The 24,518-nt window shown below is 41.4% G+C and overlaps 1 protein-coding gene across 3 annotated transcripts in view; it reads left to right on the top strand.

Moving 5' to 3' along the window:
• SLC25A13 (solute carrier family 25 member 13) overlaps window positions 1-24,518 on the top strand; it is a 205,506-nt gene that overhangs the window by 119,023 nt on the left and 61,965 nt on the right. For 2 of the 3 annotated variants that reach the window (XM_057550354.1, XM_057550356.1), the window contains 6 exons: window positions 10,908-11,054; window positions 13,122-13,260; window positions 14,007-14,100; window positions 14,310-14,394; window positions 17,738-17,825; window positions 18,307-18,465. In XM_057550354.1, the coding sequence (XP_057406337.1) occupies window positions 10,908-11,054; window positions 13,122-13,260; window positions 14,007-14,100; window positions 14,310-14,394; window positions 17,738-17,825; window positions 18,307-18,465 (712 nt within the window). The remainder of the gene's footprint in view (window positions 1-10,907; window positions 11,055-13,121; window positions 13,261-14,006; window positions 14,101-14,309; window positions 14,395-17,737; window positions 17,826-18,306; window positions 18,466-24,518) is intronic. The other variant, XM_057550355.1, reaches the window with a different exon arrangement.

The following is a 24,518-nucleotide window of genomic DNA, read 5'->3' as shown; positions in this document are numbered from 1 at the left end:
AGGATGCTCTTTTATAACAAAAATCCTTAAGGGTTTGTAGCATAAACCCTTATGGCAGGTGTAAACCCGAAACCAACATTCAAAGTGTGGTTAGAGCAGCCGTCCAAAGTACAAAATTAAAGGGCCAGGTACTACTATAAGGTCTAGTTAACAGACCCATTTTACAGATGAAGAGTCTGAGGCCTTTTACTTTAGAGTCTCTTAGCAGTATCTCATTTGTGATTTTGATTTGCATTTCCCTAATGACTGATGATGTTGAGCATCTTTTCACATGCTTGTTGCCACTTGTATGTTTTCTTTGGAGATGTGTCTGTTCAGATCCATTACCTTTTTCTTATTGGATGGGAGTCGTAGGCAATTGTGAGCACAGAGGGAAAGAAAGGCCTCTTAAGTTTTTCTGCCAAATTATTCTGTAGAGTCGGTACTGACTCTCAAAAAAAGAAGTAATAATAGCAACGACCTTTATAATTTACAAAGTAGTTTTAAATATCCTGTTTCTGATGCTAGCATCCCCCAATACCCTGAGAGGTAATTATAATTATTCCCTATTTTATACAAAAGAATAAACAGACTCTAGGGTAAAATTTTGCATTTACAGGTAATTTTATGGGGAAATGCTCATGGCTTTCAATAGGGTCCCAAAAGAGTATCCCAAAAGAGTACAGACCTGCTGTTCTAGAGCTTAACTTCTTCCATAAGATCACAGACATGTGAGGGATTAAAAAATATGATGCCATTACCACTATACTCCACTATGTTGTCTCCAGGGCCATGGCTATGAAGTTAGTTTCTGTTCCTGGAAGGGGCCATGTTTCTGAATGGGGGTGTACAGTCATGCATTACTGGACATTTAGCATTCCTGATCCCTGCCATTAATTGCCAGATATGATTATAAAAAAGCCGTAGTAGGGGTACGTGTTACGGTTGTTTCCAGTTACTTTTTTTTTTTTTTTGGTCACACCGTGCGGCTTGCAGGATCTTAGCTCCCCAACCGGAGATCCAATCCAGACCCTGGCGGTGAAAGCGTGGAGTCCTAACCACTGGACCGCCAGGGAATTCCCCTCCAGTTACTTCTTGATAATGGTTTATAATCATGGGTATATATTTCACATATAATTATTACAGTTTAAAAATCATCTACACATAGGAGTTTCTAACGGCTCTGGTCTCAGGATAGAAAAGTCTCAGATTACTACCCAGTGCGATACGCTTGTTAACTAGAAAACTGTTGCTGTTAACTACCTCTCCTGTAGCATTTTCCAGCTTAGAAAGTGCTTTGGCTTGTGTTGGTCTTTACAGTTGCCTTAGGTGTTAAGCAGTTGCTGTTGTTTCTATATGAAAGATGAGCACGTAGAAGCTTGGAGGAGTTTTTGTCCAAGATGAGACAGGTGGAACAGAAGTTGGTTTTAATTTTCCTAAATCTCTAGCAGTGTTTTCAAATTTTGTGTAAAATCTTTCTGAAGTGATTATTTTAAAAGGCGGTGCCCTGGGCCTCTGTCCCCACCAAGGGTCTGATTCAGTAGGTCTGGATAGGGCCTAAGAGATTGCCTTTCAGACAAGCATCCTGAATTGTGATGTTCCAGATGGTCCGAGGGCCACACGCTGAGAAACATTGGTCTAGATGACAAAACCCTGACTGTTTAAAAGCACAGAATCTGGTGCTCAGGTCTCATCCTAAGGCTGATGGGGAGCTAGGAGAGGCAAACATGATCAGATTGGTGTTTCAGAAGGACTGCTCTGGCTGTTGTGTGGACAGTCAAATGGAGAGGGGTCTGACTGGGAGAGGGAGACCATCTGGCCATTTTCCAATCCAAGAGAGAAATGACTGTGGCCTGGGTTGGATGGTGATGGTGATGAACTGAAGAAAATGGGTTCAAGAAAAGTTCAAGAGATGGGCCTGACCAGGCTTGGTGATCTGTTAGGATGGGGACGGTAAAGGATATGCAGTACTCATGGTTCACTCCTGGATTTTAGGCTTGGGCAAGTGGGAGGATGGTGGTGATTTACCGAGATCGGGAGCACAGGGGGATGGGACGGAGGACATGTTGGTGAAGGCCTGTGAGGAGTGCTTTGCATGTAATCACCATTGACGTGTGTGGCTGGGTTGTTTCCACCTCATCACCTCAGTTCCTTGGGGTTAGGATCCCATAGGAGCCCTACCTATGGCCCCACAGACTTGAGCATTTTTCCAAGAAAATTCTCTTCTTCATTTCATGGAGCCAGGAAATTTCTTCTGTTTCCAGAGGCCTTCCTCCTATTACTGTAGGAAGAAGAGTCATGCAGAAATCAGCAGTGCTCTAAATTGTTGCGAGGCCAGATTTTGAAGGTGGGATTCCATTAGTTAGCCAAGAAATGGGATAGCTGGCTTGGGAGGGAGTTGGGCTAAAAATCCTCTCTAATATCTTCTCATCAAATAGAGTTTAAGACTGAAGTTGCCTGACCCAACAGAAAGCCCTCATCACAAGGGTGTGAGTGTTTTACCATAACTTTATTCAGGTCCTCCTTTTGTCAGGAGATGGATGGTGAGACCCAGAGAGGTGAATCATAGTTGGTAGAGCTAGGAGTAGAACCTGGGACTCAGAGCTGTGTCTGGTGTCCCGACCAGCCATTCATATTTGTTAGGACCCTTGTCATCAGATCATGTGAGCCCCAAGAGAGCCCTGTTGGATGCCAAAGCATATTCATGCAAATAAGGCAACTGAACAGTTTTGGTTCTTTTTGTTAAATCAAACCAACCAGTATTTTGGCTTATGGGTCAACATGGCATACAGACCAACCCAAGTCTTTTGTGTGAAATGGACATTTTGGTTTTCAGGTTCTGTGCCCTAGAGAGCAGAGTTCTGGAAGTCAGCAGCCCCAGGTGCTGGTGGTTACCACGTGTCCCTCTGGAGGCCAGAGATTTGCTGCTCCTAGTCAGCTGTTCTGAGTCATAGGGTTGCAACTATGTATGTCAAGGTATCCTGGTTTAAGGCAAAACTTTCAGCACAAAAGGCTGTGTTGTTAAAAAAGAAATTGTTCCCCCTGCCAGCCCAACATCACCACCAAACAAAAGAAAACATAACCTTCAACCATGGCAACATCAAATTCTCAAGCTTTGGAGTTGAAAGAGCATTTCAGGTGTTAACAAAAAACAATCCTTTGTAGTAGAACTTGCTGAAGCCACAATTGTTTATACAGGTCAGTGGACCACTAACAAAGTCCTTGCTTAGGATTGAGTAACCCAAGCCATTTGTGCCCCCCCCTGGGTCCCCCTACTTGCCATCTGTATTAGTTAAAATATCTAGACCCTGGATCTTTAGTATCCAGAGACCATGATTATATTTGCATTCTTAACATGGGCGTGATTTTTATGTTGATTTTAAGTTGGACCAGATGGGGTCTGTGATACAGCTTTGGTACTGCTTCATAAATACAGCACCACTTGATGTTCCAAAATGAAATAATGAGTAAAGGTAGCTAATGTTGTTTTGCCCTCAGCTTCTCCAAGAGATGAGATTGTGTTTTGTGTCCAAATGGAAACCACTGCTAATTTGGCACCGAGTGACCAGAGATGGGGGAATAGCCTGGTCACTTGGAGAATTAGACGCAGGATTCATTTCATTCGCACTGCACTTTCTGCTCTCTGGGCAAAGGAAATCAGAATTCATTGTGCTGTTGTGTCCGTGGTGTTCATCAGCTTGCTGTTTTGTTGAATAGCCTGTTGTGCAGGCTTTTACAGTAACATCCTGGTAAAAATGAACACACCATATAGCTGTTACCCACTGTGAAGTTTAACATTGAATCAGAAGAGCAAGGAAATTGAGATGGAAAAGCTCTGTACTTGGTTGTTGCCAAGGTGTTGCTGTGTGTGTAGTGTTACTAAAGACCCTTTTAATTAGAGACCCCACCCAGTGAATTGGGGATGAAATTTCACGCTGAACTCTGGAAGTCTGACTGCATAGGCTGAATGTGGGGAGCACAGAAAAATGTTGAGAATGGGAACTACTTATCTCTCTACCTATTCCATTGCCAAGTTCCGTTTTTCACTCAGTTTAAAAATATGTGGATCTTTATTTTAACTAGAATTTTTTCCTCCAAATTAGCATAGGATTATGAAAGTGATACTTATATATTAAATAGTAGAGGTCCTGATACTTGATGTAATATAGAATTTATTTGAAACAGGGCTAAATATAATACCATATTTTATAAGCAAACCTTCTTTATACATTTTTATTCCTCATTTTCATAAATAATTACCTGCATTTTCCCCAGAATTCTTCTACCACCACCCCTAAAATGGAATTCTTTTAAATTATATCTTTGTTGATAACCCGTTGTTATTAAAGTTTTAGATATATATTTTTTAATTTCAAAACTGTACAAAACACAAAAATGCAAAGTAGTCGGGTGTTTTTTGGTGTCCTTGGCTTTATAAGTCTAATATAAATCATCTGGATCTGCTGCTTGTTTTGAGGGTCTATTGGTCTTTTTTTTTTTTTTTTTTGGTTCCTGATAAATTGTTTTCAGGTTGAAGCACAAACTTGCACGTCTGAATAGAGGTGGAGAGAATTTTTGCATTCAAAATATACCCACTTGAAAATTGGAGATTATTAAGGAAATGACAGGCCTGGAACTCTTAGAAGCATGAATGTTAAACCAAAAGTGGTGTAACCCCTATATATGTGTATTTCTGTACAGTTAGCAATTCTGAAGAGTTTGATTTTTTTTTTTTCCCCTCCTGCAGCATTCTGAATGGGTGTGTTAAAGTAGTTGGAAACTGCTACAGTAGAAGCCTAGTCCATTAATCATCACGTACCGGAATAGAGGGAACAGAAAACAGTTCACTGGCAAACGTAGAGAGAAACTGGGCCTCCTTTCACGTGCTGGAGCAGGACTTCCTTAGAGGTGGCCGTCCAGCTCCTTGCTCTGCGAACTTCTGGCCTTAGGTGAAGGAGGGCCCTTTCTCTTTACAGTCCTTCCTGGCTCCATCAGCAGCGTTTAGGAAGCGCCCTGTGGCCTGTTACTGATAAGAGCTCTCTCGGGAGAGCCATGCCTTCATCCCAGCTCTCTGGGTTTTCCACAGGGTCTCAGGCCGTCGATTTTATTGTCTCTACTCACTTATTTAGGTATTGCTTCCATTTTTGTCATCTGCCTGCTCTTTCTATGCATTGTAAGATGATCTCATCCATTTTTACAACTTTTTTTTTTTTTTTCCTTCTGGTTTTTGGTCGGCCTTCCCCTGAAAGGAACGGGCAGCCCACGTAGGATAAGGATATGGCTCTGGAGCCAGACCTCCCGGCTGCATATCCAGTTTCATCCTTAGCGTCACGCGACCCTCAGCTGCTCTTTACCTAATTTTTCCATCTACAAAATGGAGGTGGTGGGTAATCCCACCTCATAAGGTTATTGAAAGATGAAGCAGGAAAATGCCGCTGTCCCTGGAGCATAGCCTGCGCTCAACAACAGTAAATGTTAGCCTTTTGGGTTTTTTTTTTCCCCCCTAAAATCCTGTTGTCTGCATTTCTCAGATTTACATTTCGACCTGTACCTCTGGCTTTCTTTTGTTTGTAGCTGGAGGCAAAGCTCATCTCACTCCAAGTTTCTCCCCGTGGTCAACTAACTACCTCATCTCTTTCCCCTTACGTATTTTCTTTTGTGGTCGATTCTCCTATCTCTCCATCATCCAAGGTGAGAATTCTTTAAGAAACTCTTGTTCCATTTTTATATATAAATCACCACCCAAACTTTTCTTAAAATCTCTTTTCCAGTTATCTGTCCAGATCACTTATGATCCCCTTACTTATGGTTTTACCCAAGGCAGCGTAAGTTAATGGTTGGATTTCTCAGGTTTGGAATCCGACAGTACTTTGGTAGAGATATCAGCTCTCCCACCTCCTAGCTGTGTGACATTGGACTAATTACTTAACCTCCCTAAGCTTCGGGTGCCTCTGGGAGATGAAGGTGTTACCACTTCACAGGACTATTGTGAGGCTTGAATGAAGTCCTGTCTTTGAAGTTCTTGGCGGAGCCCATGGCCTGGAGAAGTGTTCAGGCACTCAGCTGTCACTGGTATCCTCCACCCTAACTGGTCTTCATTGCTCTGTTCCTGTTGTTGGTTCAGAATGACTTAGCAGAACCCTGTTCCTTACTTACTAGGTGATTTTTTTTCAAGACTCCAAGAACTTACATTGGAACGGACTTTAGAGGTTTTTAAACCATTCACCTTGACCAAAATCAAAGCTACTTTTTATTAAGTGCTGGTCGCACGTGACATCTAGTTTTTACCACCCGGTGCAGTCAGGTGTTGCTGAGGCTCTGAGATATAAACACACTTCCCTATGCCCTCCCAGCTAGGCGCGCCATGACTGATACTTGAGCTCTGCCCATTCCGGTCCCAAACTTCAGATTTGTCATTATAACAGATTGCTTCCACAACCCCCTGTATAAAATGAAATAAAATAAAATATGAAAAAATAAATAAATAAAATTCCTTGACATATGTTTCTCAGCCAGTAGTTGAACAGGTATTTCCAGTGACTGGGAACCCCCTACTTTGCAAGGTAGCCCATTTCATTGCTGAATAGTCAGGTTAAATACTTCTGTGTTTTGTGCTAAAACCTGATCCCTCTATCTTCTCTCCATTGATTTTTTTTTTCTTTAAGAAATGCAGAGAACCAGTCTAACTTCTTTTTTAACCTGATAGTCCTTTAAACCTTTAAATGTTTGAATGTAACTATTGCTTCTCCCATTGTTCTCCTCTCCCACGCACGAAGGACGAGTTTATCAATTCTGGTCCCTTTCGTTTTGGAAATGAACGGTAACTACCCATGCTCTATACACCATGCATGCCAAAAGCTCGCCGTCCCAGCTTTACCCCTCTGGACTCAGATCTAGGATGCTTCACCGTCTTAGTAGCCCTGAATAGGGTTAGGTTTTCCTTAAACAGCTGTAGAGGTGCCAGTGGAGAGCTCTGATGTTAAGTCAGTCTGCCATGAGTAGTGAGCCTGGCTATTTGTTTCAAAGGTCATTCATTCTTGAATTAAGTATTTATAGAGAACCTGTGTGTGAGCTCCCCCAGGCCTCCTTATTGGTCTTTCTCCTCCTCAGTCTCTTGAGGGGGAAGGCCCTTTAGATTTGGTTTCTCTCCTCCATAGTCTCTGCTGTTGTTAGGAGGACAGTCCTGGTGTTTGAGAGCGCATCAAAGACTTTTTTGCCTTAATGAAAAAGTTTTGGGAATTTTATTGTTTTCTCGTGAAAATAGGCTACAGAAAAATCTAGAGCATTGGAATACTTTAAAAGCAAATTGACTGTTTATCTTTTCATAGCTATGAAGACTCCTAAGTGTCAAATAAGATTTTTAATCAAATTCCTGACAGCAGCATTATCCAGGCTTCCCGTGCAGTATAGTGAGGTATTAGGAACAAGGTCAGTGCAGCGGGACTGCCTGGGTTTGAATTCCAGCTTTGCTGCTTCCTGTCAGTGAGATGTTCGTTTCCTCAACTGCTACAGTGGGGTTAATAATAGTTCCTACCTCATTGGGGTGCTGTGAGCATTAAATCAGTTTATCACTACAGAGCACTTGAGAACACTGGCAGGTAATGTATGCTTACAAAATGCTGTTACCGTGGCTGTTTTATCATTTGAGGTAATAGTTTTCATTTCCTCACCCAGAAGAAGAAACAGTCATGACATAATAAACAGATGTTCTTCAGAAGGCAACCCCCATCTTCAGTAAGCTACTTTTAAGTTTGGGGAAACACGTAACTGAACGTTTTTACTCTACTATTAGAGAACTACCTGGATCTACTTTGTTTTTCATGGAAATTAGTGTCCCCAGTCTTTAAGAACTGTTGGAAATGTGTTCTCAAGTTGTTCTTTGTTAGGGTTAAAAGTGCTTTCTTGTACCGTGATTGCGGGATTCCCGCTACTGAATGTTTAAGCGTGCACAGAAATGCGTAGTGAGGCCGTTTGTCCTCATTACAGACGCACCCCCTGTCCTGCAGCGGGAGCATCAACCCCCATTTGGGTGTCTGTTTCCCAGTTAGACATTCTGGGTGGATTGGTCTTAGTGTTCCGGCTTCCTGCTCTCTGAGGAGTTGGAGTGACCAGGGAAACCGATGCTGCTTTTGATATAATGATCTGAGGAGCCCCGAGACTATTTTAGTTATAAACTAGGGGAGTGGTAAATAACTGAACGCACTTTCTGGTATTGTTGAGAGTAATCTTGGCTTACGATAGCTTTAGCCGTGGGTCTAGCAATTCAAGGAAGACTGTGTTCATTTACTTTCAATTGAATACATACTGTGGTCATTTTTCGCTACAGGGTGTTTAACAGTTGGTTTCATCCTTCCTTTTAAATTGGAGACACTTGTACAGAGGACCCCTTTTCGTTCAATACATTGTCATTTGTTCACTCAGTTGGTTCTATACAGTACCTGTCACTGAGGATTATGTCCATGGTTTATTGAGTACCTGCTATATCTAAAGCATTCTGCCTGCACCATAAGTAGGATGAAGAGGACACAGTCTCTTTTTCCTGGCAAGGCGGGGGAAAGACAAGAATGTAAATAACTGATTATAATGTAGGATGGAGTCAGACAAGTCTTATAATTGAGGTTCAAGCAGGAGGCCACATGATCAGTTATTTTCAGTTAGGAGGCCTGGTTATATTTACCTAAGTGGTGGCATTTGAGCCACCAAGTGGTAGGATTTCAGGAGCTAGAGCAGGAGGCTATAATCTCCGCCAGGTGGAGGGAAGAGTGTGGACAAAGGCCCGGATGTGTGGAAGGTCTGGCCAGGCTGGGCATGGGGTGCCAGAGACCAGGCTGAGAGTAACTCCTTGAAGGGTCTGGAGAGCCTTGCTTTGGAGATCTTTACGACGAAAGGTTTCAGCTGAGGGTGATTGAAGTCAGGTTTGAGATGCTGAAAGGCAGCTGTCGATGTGTGCAAGGTGGATGCAGAGGTCAGAGAGGAGTGCCAGACTGACAGTTGGGCCCATGGTGACCATTCAGCTGTGGTCTGAGGAGGCCTTGAACCAGTGGTCAGGAGTAAAAAGGAAAAGATGCATTTGAGTGAACTTTCAAAGGTCCAAGTGGCTTAATGTAGTAACTGGTTTACTCTGGGGGAAAGGAAGCTGGAAGAATTGACAATGACAGGTTTCTAGGGTAAGTGACCAGGAAAACAACATGCTAATAATTAAGCTTTGAACACGGGAGAAGGACCAGGTTTGAGGGCTCGGTGGGAGACATATAGTCGTGGATTTAGCGACGTGTAATTTTATGGCCTTTACAAGATACCCCCATGAGTATATTCGCTAAGCAGTTAGAAATTCTGGCGCAGCAGATAGGAGTGAGAGACTTGGATCTGGGAGTCAAGCCTTATGAGAAATCTTAGAAGAAGACCTAGGGAGGGGAGGTCTTTGCCTAGGAGCGTTGAGTGAGAAGACCTGAGGACAGAGGGCTGACAGGTGCCTCCTATTTAAGGAGCGAGTGGAAGAAGCACTAGAAAGATTAGGGTCCCAGACGAGAGTTCCAGGAGGGATGGGCTGGATCAACACTGGCAGGTGCTATAACCGAGAAGAGGCTTTTGAATCGGATAAGAACTCTGATGCTTATTATTGTTTTGTCTTTAAAAATGTGTTATTGTAGACACTTTCAAACTCCATAAAAGTAAGAATAAAGATATGATGGGCCACCGTGTTCCCACTATACAGCTTCAATTATCAATATTTTATCAGTCTTCCTTTATCTCCCCACCTTTCTGTGGGAGGAGAAGGGAGATAGGATACTTCAAGGCATTTTCAGATTCATGTCATTCCTCCCACGCTTTAGTTTGCACTACTTCATGAGGACAGTTAGTTTTCATAAAACTGTAAGTCATTATCTCACCAAAGTTAAAAAAAAAAAAGTTAATTCCTCAGTATCATCTAATAGAACTTTTTTAAATTTAAATAATTTAAAGTCCTTGAAAGCCACATCCGGGATGCCTTTTAATTTCACAGAGATTAGATCTCACTCTAAGGGCCCATTTGGGAAATGGACAGAGTGTCTTGAGGAAGAGAATATAATACTCTCTGCAGAAGGCATGCTTCTCCTACACAGCACATGATGGCTTTTGACGGGAGACCGTGTTTTATTTTTTGATACACTTATCCCCTGAGAATAGCAATAGAAATCTAAGGTTGGGCTTCCTGTCCTTAGATCATATGAATTAAAACGTATATCCAGTGGCACTGCCACGGTTTTGCCACCTCTGATGCACGTACCATCCAGTTCCTAATTCTAGAGTGTTGGTCCTCAGTTGGGACATATGGTCCTCTCTGGAGACATTTTTGATTGCCATGGCCTTGGGGAAAAGGGGCCACCAGCATCCAGTGGGAAGAGGGTAGGGATGCATAGGACAGCCCCCATAACAAAGGCTTAACCTACCCCAAATACCAATAGTGTAGAGGAACAGCATATTCCTGAGCAGAACCACCCTTTTCAATCTGCTGTTACATCACGTGTTTGTGAACCAAGTTACCGTTAAAAATTTTTCTCTGTTCCTTGGAGAGAGGTTCATGTCCCTGTAGGTGTTTTTCCTTTGATCATCTGCATCCCCTAAGCAGGGTTTGTTCAGATCTTGGAGCCTACCAAGCTTCATTCTAGTTTTTATTTTCCTTGTGTCTTTGGACTAGAGCAGAACATGGAAGTGATTTGGTCTCTTTGGGTAAGAAATTTAAGGAGTGTACGTTCTCAAGACATGTTCACCAGTCTGAACAAAGTTCTGTCTTTGGAAGGAGGTAACTTGGGAGTGCTATTGAACAGGTGTGGGGCTTAGTAAATCAAGATTTAATGTATATATTTCTTCACCCCGATTTGAAATTGAGCAGTCATTTGTAGTAAATGGGAAACATAAATGAAGTATTTCACCTTCTTTGTTTGCAGGAAATACAGTTGGAGCATGCGAAGCAAGCCTTTGTTCAAAGGGACAATGCCAGGACCGGAAAAGTCACAGCCATTGACTTCCGAGACATCATGGTCACCATCCGCCCTCATGTCTTGACACCTTTTGTAGAAGAATGTCTAGTAGCTGTAAGTTGTTTTTTAATTTCTATTAGAGTATAGTTAATTTACAATGTTGTGTTAGTTTCAGGTGTACAGCAAAGTGAATCAGTTATACATATATCCACTCTTTTTTAGATTCTTTGCCCATATAGGTCATCACAAAGTACTGAGTAGAGTTCCGTGTGTTATACAGTAGGTCCTTATTACTTATCTATTTTATATATAGTAGCGTGTATATGTCAATTCCAATCTCCCAATTTATCCCTCCTCCTAGGTTGTAACTTGCCATAATGAAATAGCTTATTCTACCTGGTGTAAGCTCAGTAAATAAGGGATTGTAAGAACAAGTCTTACAGATTGTGTAGAGTTTCTTCTGTTTAAACACTAACATTTTTTTATTTTCTTAGTGATATTGCATCCATTACCAAACTTACAGAGAGTGCTTTGCCAGTTTTAGTGGGTAGGTTAACTTGTTACCTGGATGATACGGACTATCTTAAAGAAATGTATTACCTGGCTTTTTTAAAAAGGAAAAACAGACATATAATCGCACATTAATTTGCTTTATATTTTGAGGTATGTCAAATGCTGATCTTTGCTTTTACCTGTTCTCCACGGCAAAGTGGTTTTTCTAAACAAGTAGTGCGCATAGATGTATTTGAGGAGTCAGCAGAACAGGAACCCTAACCCTTGGATTCACTCATTCATTCAGCATGTGTGTGGAGGCGACACTGGCACATGCAGTGGGCGGAGCCTTGCTGTCCTGTGTCATGGAGCTTCCCTCCTAGTGGATGTCCAGCCACTCTCCTCCCTCATGGACCCTGAGGGTGTCCTGGAACATTCCGTGGTGGTGGTTCCCAAGCCTTGGTCACGGAGCTTAAGAATCATCAGGGATAGTTATTAAAAGTGCAGATTCTGAGGTCTCTTCCAGGCCTACCCATTCACCATCCACAGGTGGTAAGGTCCTATAATCTAATTTCTGAGGCTTCCTAGGTAATTGTGATGATCCCCCAGATTTGGGACCCTTATGCAATGGTAACTCTTCCTTTGTTAATCCCAGGGAGAGGACTTTTTGGGTGTTTTCACCATCACCCGAGTTTCCCACAATGCTTACCATAAGGAAGAACTCAGGGGAGCTTTTCATTTTTCCTCTTTTTTTTTTTTCTGGTCCCTCTCTTTGGAGATGCGGTGATCTGACAAGGCCTTTTCCACTCCAGCACTGTGTTAATCTCGCTCCTTTTCTTGGCCCCCCTTCGCTATCCCAACTCTCACATCAGCTATTTCAAACGAGTAGTAAGTGAAGATTTATGTGGTCGTTACCTTATAAAGAAGTGCTTTCCTAATAAAAATATTTTGCCTTGTTAGGGAAGGTAAAATATTTGAAACCTCAAACTGAAGTTCCATTCATAATGGACATGCTGTCTGTTTTCCTTGTCCGCATGAAGAAATATGGTTTCTTACAAATTCTGATTATCAGAATTCTGACCAGTCTTAACCCCCATCAAAGCGTATGACATCTCATAATTTTACCATAATATGCTTGTTTGCTAGAAATCCTACCAATATAAAGTCTGTACTTAAATGCTGATTTATTACTACTTATAAGTAACATGACAAATGATGATATTAATGTTAGACTGACCACTTTTCATAGTATGTTTGTGTTGGTATAATAGGGTTTTGCATGTATAAGTATACACATGTATGCATGTGTATAATAGAGTTTTGCATATCTCAGCTTTTAAGAATTGCTCATTAGATGAAATAAACAAACTTATGAAACATTTCCAATTGAAATTTGAACTCTGTAAATTACTACTGGTCCTGTTGTTATAATCCTACACATGTATTTAGTTTTCTAGGACTTTGTGGAGAGTACAAGTTCTGGTCATGATTAGTTGCAGTTACTTCTAAAAATCATTTATAGCTTTTTTTTAATGTGAAAGAAAAATGCTTATAAACATTTCTTTCTATACATGCTTTCTTGATTACTTCCAAAACTAGCATTTGATGTACATACTTCTGAATCGTCTTCATTCTATAAATGCTTTGTTTATTTTTCTTCTCCCTCCTCTTATTTTCAACTTATTTGAGGCTGCTGGAGGTACCACGTCCCATCAAGTTAGTTTCTCCTATTTTAATGGATTTAATTCACTGCTTAACAACATGGAACTCATTAGAAAGATCTACAGCACTCTGGCTGGCAACAGGAAAGATGTAGAGGTGACAAAGGGTGAGTGAGAATCTGAACTCTTGCCTGCAACTATCTTGGTGAGTTATTATTAGGGTAAAGAAGGCAACTAGGAGTTTACGTTTTAAAGTTTTCTGTCCCACTGACACATAGTACATGTGTGTTCTCCACCCTTAGATCAGACAAAACAATCTTCAGCACATTTTAAATAAACCCAAGACAGTCTTTGAATGAGGGAATCATGTAAAGTTCCTTAAATGTTTTCAAGTCTTACTAAAACCTGAGCTAAATTGGCATCCTCTAAAGTGACCTTCAGAAGTACACAAGGAATTCCATAAACTTACACTGCTGACGGTGTGTGTTGATTGACGATCTCTGATCAAGATACCGGCATTTTAATGGTTTTTTTTTTTTTTTAAAACAGAGAATTCCCTTCGGAATTCCACAGCTTCATTAATATTACGTCCTGGGACCTATGCATATTGAGTTTCATATCTCCTTCCTGGTTTTCCCTGACTTGCAATTTGAATGGCTTCCTGTGTCATTTATTCAAAGCCTTTGGATGACACCAAGCTTTTAGAGTCAGTATTAGAGAAACTATTCTGCACACTCTTTCCAGATAAATGAAAGAACTGCAAAAATTCTTACCCTATTTGGATTGACTTGAATTCTATGACTGTTAATAATAAAGTTTGGTGATGTTCGCTCATTCCTGTGCCTTGAGTTAATGCTGCATTTAGTGGCTATTCCTTCTTGAATCTTTCCCTTTTAACTCTTTTTCCATACAGAGGAGTTTGTTCTGGCAGCTCAGAAATTTGGTCAGGTTACACCCATGGAAGTTGACATCTTGTTTCAGTTAGCAGATTTATATGAGCCACGGGGGTAAGTTGCTCTTTTTTTTTTTTAATTAGCTTAATAAAGGGAGGTTAGGAGGTGGGGTAGGAGGATGGCAGCAAACCTGGAGAAGAAGAAGCCATATTAAAGATGACTCTGAAATACGGGAAACAAGAAAAGAAACGTTTTAAAATTCCATAATGTAAATTTTAATAAATTTGTATTTTGTTGTTGCTTGTGCTTGCTTTTCCCTCTAGACGTATGACCTTAGCCGACATTGAACGGATCGCTCCTCTGGAAGAGGGAACTCTGCCCTTCAACTTGGCCGAGGCCCAGAGGCAGGTGGGTAAAAGGGAGCACACTTGCTTCCTGGTGTTTCTTTGATAGGGTCACCCAACCCCTTTTCACGTGCAATTGCCTTTTCGACACTGGTCTCTGACCTACCATTTCTTTGCTTTGCACCAAAAATCCAGACCATTTCAAAAGGCTGGAAAGAGAAATTGCTTAGAGATGTTCTGAGAAACAGATAATTGGCATTTGCTTTTCCTGTGAAAGATGGGGTGATTTCTTAACCGCCTTAGAAGCCTAACCCTCCCAAAAGAGGCAGAAGATCTTTCCTTCTTCCCTCAATCTTGTGCTAGGAGAGGTGGGGCCGGAGTCCCGTTTTGGTGTCACCGTCCCAGCGTCGTGTTGCGAAATGAAAGCTGGGCTCTGCCCCACAGAGAGGCACTTCATCAGGGCATCGCCCAACTGCCATGCCTGCCGGTTTTCTGAATATCAAAATGAGATAATTTTGTTTAGTCTGGAGTCATAGTTTGAAGGCTTTTAGACCTATTTTCTTTGTGAAAGGACTCATAAGTTATGTGGAAACAATTTGAGGAATGCTACATTTTATTTTATGGTTAACAGAAACCAACCTCTTGAATTTGTGGAAGTCAGAAACCGAAGACCTGGGACCTCTTACATTTAACTCTTACTCGGCTTTCTATAGGTCAGGGTTAGAGAATAAAAGCCTCCAGAGCATGTGCTGTGCTTACATGGTGTTTGTAAAATAAATCCACTCACAGACGAGCGTCGTTTTAGAAAAATACCTCCTTTAAGGCAAAGCCATCTCCGAATCCTGTGAGACTTAACAGTTTTTGGCTGGGAGCTCCGGGTCTGTACAGAGACGCCAGTTTGACCACAATGGGTTGATGCGGGCTGCATTTTTAGGACGGGCAGGCCTCGGGCCAGGACGCCCTCCTTTCAGCTCTTTCCCACCCGATGGCAGCGGCAGGTTTTGTGTGCAGCGTGTAACTCAGAACGGTGGGTGTGAGCTCAGTAAACCCTAACTAGGCACCTCTGGAAAACCAGCTGGCTGCTGTTAAAAGAGGAAGCCGATTTCCCCGAGTGCAGGAGAGAGAACTGTATAATCACGTGCAGAGGTGGAAGCAGCTCCGCTCTCCTCTGCTTTGATTTTTAAACACTGCTTACCAGATGATTATCTCTTCGTCTCTGTGCTACTAGCTCCTGTAGAAATTTGGGGATTAAGAAAAAGCAGAGAATTTTTTTTTTTTTTTTTTTAAAGATTCCTCCTGTTCTTGAGCTGGCAGTGGTATCCCACAAGTTTTCCTCTATGCACTCCGCAGCTTTTGAGAGTTTCAGATGATGGGTGCTTGTGGATCCTGGCCATGAAAGGGTTAGACGAGATTGATGAGATTTACAGCAGGAAATGATTGGCTGCTGCTTTAGAGCAATTCACTGGGGCCTTGCCTGGAATATTCTTTACTATGTGAACCCCAGTGGGCCTGACAACATCGACAGACTCAAGCAATGGAGGTCATCTACCTGGCAGGCTAGGTGCTAGCATTTCTCCTCCACAGAGGAGTGCAGGAGGAGTCGTCTGCCTTGTGTCGTTTTGTGAGCACGCCACATTTCTAGCTTTAGAAAAGTTAAATGAAAGTCTGGGATTTCATTTATTTTGTCTTTGGATGAGTTAGTGATAGTGGTAGGTTCCTCTCCCCACCAACCTATTATTTTCAAAGTATTTTCACTCATTGTTTTGATGCCAGCACCTTTCTGAGTACTGCATATTTATATCCGTGTAAATAAAACAGTGCCTTTCTAACGGATGCATCTGTCAAAATGAAGTTACTATAGTTAACAGATATAGATGGAAATCATCCATCTATACGGAGATAGCGTTGGATGCACCCCGTGGAATCTGCAGAAGAGATGTTTTACTTTCTTAAAGATGCATATTTCTATGTAAAGCTGTTTTCAGTTAAATAACTTTGAAGGAGATTCCAAATTATCTCATTGTATTAGAATTGTGCTACATTGACAGCAACTAAAATTCAGTGGGTTGATAGCTGGTATTGGTCATTATTTTCATTGTTCACCGATCTTAATTATCGTGGCTTTTGAAAAAACAAATGTTACTGAATGTATTTATTCATTCAACAGGTATTTATTAAGCACCAGCTATATGCCACCCTCATGTGACAGCTCTGTGTGACATAAAATTACTATTTTATTTATGTAGACAGAGAATTGAAATACTCTGAAATGTTCTGGCATCAAAAACACCGTAAGAATAATAGGTCAAAAGAACAACCATAATACAACAACTGACTGGCCTGAAGTATGAATTTAGAAAAGATGGACAAAAAAGGGGAGAAAGTATCAAATCACCTGTAGTACAACCACCTAGTTGTAGCCACTGTAAACATTTGGATATCTCTGGGGGATGAGATAGCCAAAATGTTAGTGTTATGCATATACATACCCAAATAATTTTTTTAAAAATCGCATATTCACACACAGTCTTTAACATTGGTTTTAAAAGATTATCATGAAACATTTCAAACATTTTAAAAGGTAAAGAAAATCATACCATGAATACCTGTCTACTCACCATATTCTTTTTAGCCTGTTTTTGCTTTATAATACCTTATGAACACTTTTTCTGAGCATCAAATATCTTTTACAATATTGCTTTTTAATGACATACAATTTTGTTTTAAAGCTATAGCATTATTTTTAACCAGTCCTCCATTATTGGACATTTAGGTATCCTTAGAGTTTTTGCTCTTAAAACAGTACTTTTTAATATTCTTGTAGCTTGATCCTTGTTTATATATATGATTATTTTCTAGCCTAACTTTTTATAAGTAGAATTGCAGGGCCGAAGTTCATGTACATTTTAAGGGTTTGGGTGCGTATTGCCAAGTTTCCCTTCAGTTTATGCTTGATTAAATGGCAGATTTGAGAAGCTCTGTTTTTTTTTTATCATCTCTTGCCAGGTTGGATATTGCCATTAAACAAACAAACAAAAAACCCCAAAACCTATCAATTTGACAATTTGATTGTTGAAGAATGATGTCTCATTAATGTTTTTAAATTTGTATCTCTTTGATCACTAATGAGAATTGAACATTTGAAAATGGGTTCATATTCATAACATTTTGGGGGGCACATAACGGCTTTCATTATATTCAAACTTGATTTTAAAAATTAATAGCAATAATTACTTTTTATTAATAAGAACTTACAAAATCTAATCATACCTTCCTCTTTGACATTTTAGTTGTATCATGAGTTTAGAACCTAGTTGTAACTTTTAAAAAATAGCATGTGCTCATTTTTGTTCTGTCTTCCTTTCTGTCTCCTGTTTTCTCACTCTGCAATTCCTGTGCGTGCAAAGAAGAAGGCCTCAGTCGATACATCTCGACCAATTCTCCTACAAATCGCAGAGTCGGCCTACAGGTTTGGTCTGGGTTCTGTTGCTGGAGGTGAGTCATGGATGAGTGCAAATTTTTCATTTTTGTTATTCCTCTTTTTCCTCTGATTTTCCACCTTGAAATATTGAAGGACAAAGCCTCCTCTGGTCTTTCCCTGAGCTAGTTACCAGTCTGTATCTGTGTGATAGGATAATAACAAAGGGAACTTTTTCCTCATACCTACATCTGATCAGGGACTTAGAAGTGACTTTTTTTCTCTTATTTATCTGCAGATAGGCTTTCTAGAGACAGGTTAATAATGAGGTTAGGCTGTAGTGATGTGCTTTTTTAAATTTGAACTGTCTGTGATATCCTCTTATCAGGAGACACTTGAATGAAACGCCACAGTTATTTATTAAGGGTGTAGAGAGTTTTAAAACTTGTATATACAAAATTTGTTTTTTCTTGCATCCATCTTCTCTTTGATGTTCACCACCTCCCCCTTTCCTCTGACCTTAATTTCTTCTGAAATATTGTTATTCTTTGATTTTAGCTGTTGGAGCCACTGCTGTGTACCCTATCGATCTGGTAAAAACTCGAATGCAGAACCAGCGATCCACTGGCTCTTTCGTGGGAGAACTTATGTATAAAAACAGCTTGGACTGTTTTAAGAAAGTGCTACGCTATGAAGGCTTCTTTGGACTGTATAGAGGTTAGTGCCATGTGCTACATTCATGAAAGAGGAAATAGTAGTCAGAGGTTTGGTTTTTCCATCTGAATGCCTGAAATGTATTAGAGAGACTGTGTTAAAATGGAAATACAGCAGATTCTCAATTATCCATGCTAATGGGTGTAGGCTGGAGGCATCTAGGGCATGGCTAATCAAAACAGCCCATAATCTGAAAGCCATTTATATTGCTCTGCCATATGTTTTATTTCTTAAAAATAATTATTTTCATAAACATGTCTAGTGAGTTTTTAAAAGGCTTGTATTGTTTGTGTTCTTGAACTAACTCGACTCACCACCTAACAGGGAAAGGCAGCTGGGGGACAGGACAGAGCCTACTTGGGACTAATGATTCTCCTTGAATATTCCACAAAAATGCCTATCAAGCGAGTACCCAGGGATTCAGTGCAGCGCTCGTTCCTTGACTGTCTCTTTCTGAGTTAAGGTTGCCCCTTTCCCTTCCTCTGACTCTGTACCCAGTGGAGTTGATTCACATACCTTCTCTATCCAGCTGCTTCTGTAATCATCTAAGGCTCATTAATCAACAAGCACAGTAGCAAGAAGTATGTCATCACAAATGGAAAGGATCCCACAGACCCTGACTGCTTGACCACTGGCACTGGCCTAAAGGACATGACAACTTCCCGGCCACTCCCTCTGTGATTGCCTTCTACAAAGAGAAGTAACTGTATTTGCATCAGCTAAAATCCAGTATCGTGAGGCAGCTCCAGCTGAGCCACTTTGCCATTTGGCGACTGCAAAGCAGACGGGGTCTTCCCTCCCTTTCCCTACCAGGAGATAGTATTTAGTACTCTGCAGAGACAGACCTTGAAGCCGGCAGCCATGTAAGCCTGTGCCTGTAGGCCTCTTCTGCCATCTGCTGACTCTAGTCTTCCTCTTAAGCACCCAAGTTAAAAATAAAACAACAACAAAGACCCCTCTTGAAATCTCTCACCTTAGCAATGAGGAGGTTTCAAACTCCAGAGAAGCTCCATTTCGCAGGTTCTTTTGTGTAGGGAGATAACCTCCATCAAAGGCCTTTTGATCTTTCCTCTGCCCTCTTTCCCTCACCCCCTGCCTCTTCTCACAATTGGGAAGGTCTTTGACCCCAGGTGATTGATGATGACCCTTACAGGGTCACTGCCTTTCATTTGAAATACTTTTCCCTCTTGGTGACAACAAACCTCGCAAATGAAATGTCTCCCGAAATGTCTCCCGAGTAGTACAAGGTTAATGTCACAGTTGCTGCTTTGCAGTGATTCAGGCAAAGGCTACTACTACCTGTTCATGTGGGTTGTCTTCTGTGGGGAGAGCTTTGAGCCTCGAACCGGACAAATGTCTCAGCCTTGGCATTGCTTCACAAACTACTTTTATGGGCTTCCCTTGGTGTTGGATTAAACGTCAAGGGTGCCTTTAGAATTGTGAGAAATAATTTTTGTCCTGCTGAATGCCTTTAATGTGCTTGTGTTGACCTGGTTTGTTTGAATTTTGAGTCCCTTCTCTTTCCTCTTTGACCACACCTGGCGGGTCTTGATTCTTGGTTGCATCTGGAATTCCTTCCTCAACCTATCCTTTTGACCCCATGGACAAAAGAGCTTAAAGCGTACCTGAGTACTGAGCTACTCTGGGCCATCCCATAAACCTCATGCTGTTTCAGTTATATCGGTGAGACTGGCGGAACTGGTTTTAACTCCTCAGGGAAGGGGAGTAAGCCGGCCTGTTAGACAGACATGGAGGCTCCCTTTGAACACCAAAGAGGCAGCTCCTCATCCTTCTCCTGGTTTAGAAAGAGCCGTTTATCTAACCTGTTTTGGGTGCCTGATCCCTAAGGGGTTCTCTTGTCAGAGCATGATAAGTAGAGTGTGAATATAAGGTGATTAGTGCTAGGAGTCACCTGTGTTCATTTCTCCCTGACTTCTTATCTCTTCTGGTAGACAATTTTAGAACAAAAGATGTACTCCAAAGCTTTGTTTAGTTTCTGTTTCGTAATTTGCATCTTGAGAGCAAAGAGGTGATTGGCAGTTTAGGTTTTGGAAAAAATGGTATATAGTCTTGCTTCATAAATGAATTATTCCTATTCTTGATTGGTTGGGGACTAATTCCCTTTAGTGCCTTGCACATAATCATTGATTAATAATTGTGCGTAACTGTATATTTGTAAATGCTTATCATTGGACAAGAGAGGGATCAGATGAAAACGGGAAACTAAATTACCAGCAAAAAATTATAATAGGAACAAAAAAGACCCCAACTGTTTCTGAGAATCAGTATTCTAACCTTCGTGTAGAAAGTCAAGATGTAAACCACCCAACATGTGATTCTTTGACTGTAAATTTCTTACTAAATGTAATTTTGTTTAAAAGTTTAATATTCCAGGGGAAAACAGTTAAATTTAAATTTTGAGAATTTAGAATTGCTGCTGTTCACACTCTACCTAGCAATACTTGAGAAGGTGACAGAGTACATCTCTAATTTATAAACATGTTTCAAAATATTGAGCCTGTTTTTTCCTATTATGGAATTTTGCTTAACGTGTAATTTTTCTGCATCAAGACATATATAATTGCTAATATTTCCCGAAGAGTGTAACTTGGGAATGTTGCATAAGTAAGTTCTCTCCCCTATTTTAAAGCTATATTTGGAGGAAAAGTTGGCAGTTGGCCCTGAAAGAAGGTGCTTGCAGCATGCATCCTTATTACAAGGTTAATGTAACATCGCTCTTCTTCTCTTTTTTTCCTTCTTACAACAAGAATACGGAACTCTAAAGGAAGCGGTTTTGTATTTAGAAATAGTTCCCTGTGGAGGTCTGAGAGCGAAGGCTCTTTTTTTTTTTTTTTAATTTTTTATTTTTTATTTATTGTTTATTTATTATTTTTATTTTGGGCTGTGTTGGGTCTTTGTTCCTGTGCGAGGGCTTTCTCTAGTTGTGGCAAGCGGGGGCCACTCTTCATCGCGGTGCACGGGCCTCTCACTATTGCGGCCTCTCTTGTTGCGGAGCAGAGGCTCCAGACGCTCAGGCTCAGTAGTTGTGGCTCACGGGCCCAGTTGCTCCGCGGCATGTGGGATCTTCCCAGACCAGGGCTCGAACCCGTGTCCCCTGCATTGGCAGGCAAATTCTCAACCACTGCGCCACCAGGGAAGCCCAAAGGCTCTTTTTGAAGAACTCATTCGGCGCGAGTTGTTTTCCTCTGTCCTTTCTCTGGCAGTTGCCAGCATCCGTGGGCGGTCCTGGAAGTTATCCCATCATAAGCAGGGACCACGCTTGAATCACGGCCCCGTCGTCAAAAGGCAGCTGATAACACAGCTATAGGGATTGTTAGCACTGTCTTCAGTTGATGCTGAGTCCTGGGAATTTTTGTGTTGTGAGTTGGTGAGGTCTTCTCTCCATGTTTCTGTGCAGCTCCCTGCTTCTTTGTCTCTCAGAGCCTCTTATCTTCGGGGGTAAGTTTGGTTGTTAGAAATGATCCCCTTAGAAATCCTATGAGACTGACTCTGCAACCCTTCTCTATAATGCAGACTACTTTCTTTACAAGAAAATTATTGATTTTCCTAGGTTTTTCTGTAATTTTTGAAATCCAGACCCTTTAGGCTAAGTCTATCTGTATCACAGGAAATAACACCCAAGAAAATCCAGATCTCCCTGAAGTCACTTGTAAAAGTCTTCCTCTATTTCCTCCCCAGTCTCCAGATTGATTTAATGCACTCAAGTGTTTAAAATCCTTAATGAATTACCTGACAGCTCATTTGGTTTGAATGAACTACATGACCAAACGAGTCAGTTATTGGCTAGCTGTAGACTTGGCATATCAAAAAGAAACAATTGATTGGGTAATCATCCATAATTAAATGCTCTTAACGTCCCAGGAATAACTAATTTCTGCCTCTGATTTTTTGCTACACTCTCCTCTCTCAGATGCTTCAGGTAATGAGATGAGTACCCTTAGAAATTGGAAAATGTTATGGGGAGGGAGGACCATGGGGAGAAAGATGGATTCAGGAGAAATACTTCCTAAAGGAAGGTTTTAGTTTTTATTTCTGTTCATGGGAAAAAAAGAAAACCTGCCAGAAAGGGAAATTAGATCACTTTGTGAATTAAACTTAATTTGGAGTACTACTTAGTCTTTGAGGCAGTTGGCGGAAAAAAAAAAAAAAAAAATTTTTTTTTTTTAATCAGCCCATTGACCAGGCTTGCAGAGTTTTAAATGTGTCTATTTCGGGTTGTCTGCGTGGTGCAAAAGCAGTCGTCTTCCATCCTGGAATGTTCTCAAGGTGACATCTAGAGGATATTGTGATATCTCAGGAAGTTTTGTCAGATAGCTAGTTTAAGCTAGGTCTCTTGGGTGGTTAATGGGTCTATGGAAGGCAGTATCCAAATTATGTGGATCCACAGTGAGATTCCTTCTTGCTTAATTCTTGTAGATAAAAATTCTATCACCAAAATAAAGCAGTTGGAGGTTGTACAAGTCTGTTTTGCATAACTTAAGAAGCCATGCATCTTGGCACAAACCACAGTGAATCCGTACACTGCACTGAGTCATGATGTCCATTCATGTCCACCAAAGCTTCTAATGAGTGAAAAATGGTTTGGTTTGAGTCTTATTTTCTTGGCCAATTTCTGCACATTTTCATTTAGGGTGTTAAGTTGTGAGTAGATCAAAAAGCAGATATTTGGGTATAGGAAATCAAGTGAAAATGAACAAAAGACTTGGACAGTTCCTGAGTTGGGTAATCAAATCTCCAGAAATCTACCGTGAGCACAAAGCATTAAAAGGGGAGACTAAGGTGACACAAACTTGGAACTGAAGTGGGTGGGAGTATCGTCAGAGGCTTGAGAGGGCCGGATGAGAACAATGATGAGCTTAGAAAATTGGGAAAGATGGAACTAGCCATAACCTGGAGAAGAGAAGATTAATTAGTGAACGAATTAGTTCTAGGCCTCAAGAATGATAATTTATTACCAGCTACTGCCAATGCTGAGACTGAGACAAGGGAAATAGATTAAATCTCAGCAGCGAGGAAATTTAGATAGAAGAGAAGATAACCAGGACCCTGAAAGTTGCCATATACTAGAGTGAAAAACTGAAGGAGGAGAGGGTATGATTCTTCTTCCCAATGATCTTCACTTCTAGAAATCCTCCAAATAGGGGAGGAGTCACAGGAACCAAGGTTTTTCTAGACCATGACAGTATCATTCCGTCATGCTTTAACAATCAGTCTCCCAAAGGCATCCTGAGCCATAGCTAAAATAATAGACGGTTCTTGACATGTTGAGCAAAAATATTTAACCCAGATAAACAAGCATTTAAATCTTAATATCTGCCATGCCCCCAGCTCCACTGTACACTCAGCTTGGAGTGATATCCTGAGAGCTGGTGGAAAACTGGATAGTAACGAGGGCCATGAAAGGGGATAGTGTAGTTGGGAGAGGAGGGGCATGCCTCATGCCTGGGGGCTGTATGAGTCAAAAGCAGACAGACACAGGGGAGGGGTGGGGGGGGGGGGAGAAGAAAGCTTGAACAAGTGAAGAGAGAAGGCCATGGAAATAGGAGCAGGAAGAAAAGCTGTGAGGCAGGGCACACAGAGTGCTGATAGCTCCAGAATAAAGGTTAATCTGATGTTGAAAGCAAGGAGGGCTCTCTGGGAAGATGGGGACAAGCGTAGGGGCCTCCGTGGCGAGGTCAGGAGGCTAAGAATTTAACATCGGAGGGGTCGCCTCTGGGTTGAAACTCGATAACATAGAAGAGTGCTAGATGTGGTTTCAGCTACAGCAACAGGAGTATTTTATGCATTAATATCCCCTACCAAGCTCTACTGCCTGTCTCTGCCTTGGATGCCTTGGACGCTGTCTTACGTGCTTTAAGCTACCTTTCTCAGGGCCGGGCTGGCCACTCTTGAGCTTGTCTTCTGTCTGACCTGAGACAGAAATGCTGCTTTCATGACGGGTCTCTCCCTTGCTGTGGCCCGACGTCATCTGTGCTCCTCCGTGTCTTGTCCAGTGTGGCCTGTCGGGACAGCTGCCGCACGGCGGTTACAGTTGT

Source organism: Balaenoptera acutorostrata, chromosome 7, assembly GCF_949987535.1.
Source record: "Balaenoptera acutorostrata chromosome 7, mBalAcu1.1, whole genome shotgun sequence".
Lineage (NCBI taxonomy): Eukaryota > Metazoa > Chordata > Mammalia > Artiodactyla > Balaenopteridae > Balaenoptera > Balaenoptera acutorostrata.
This window is presented reverse-complemented; position numbering and strand designations above follow the sequence as displayed.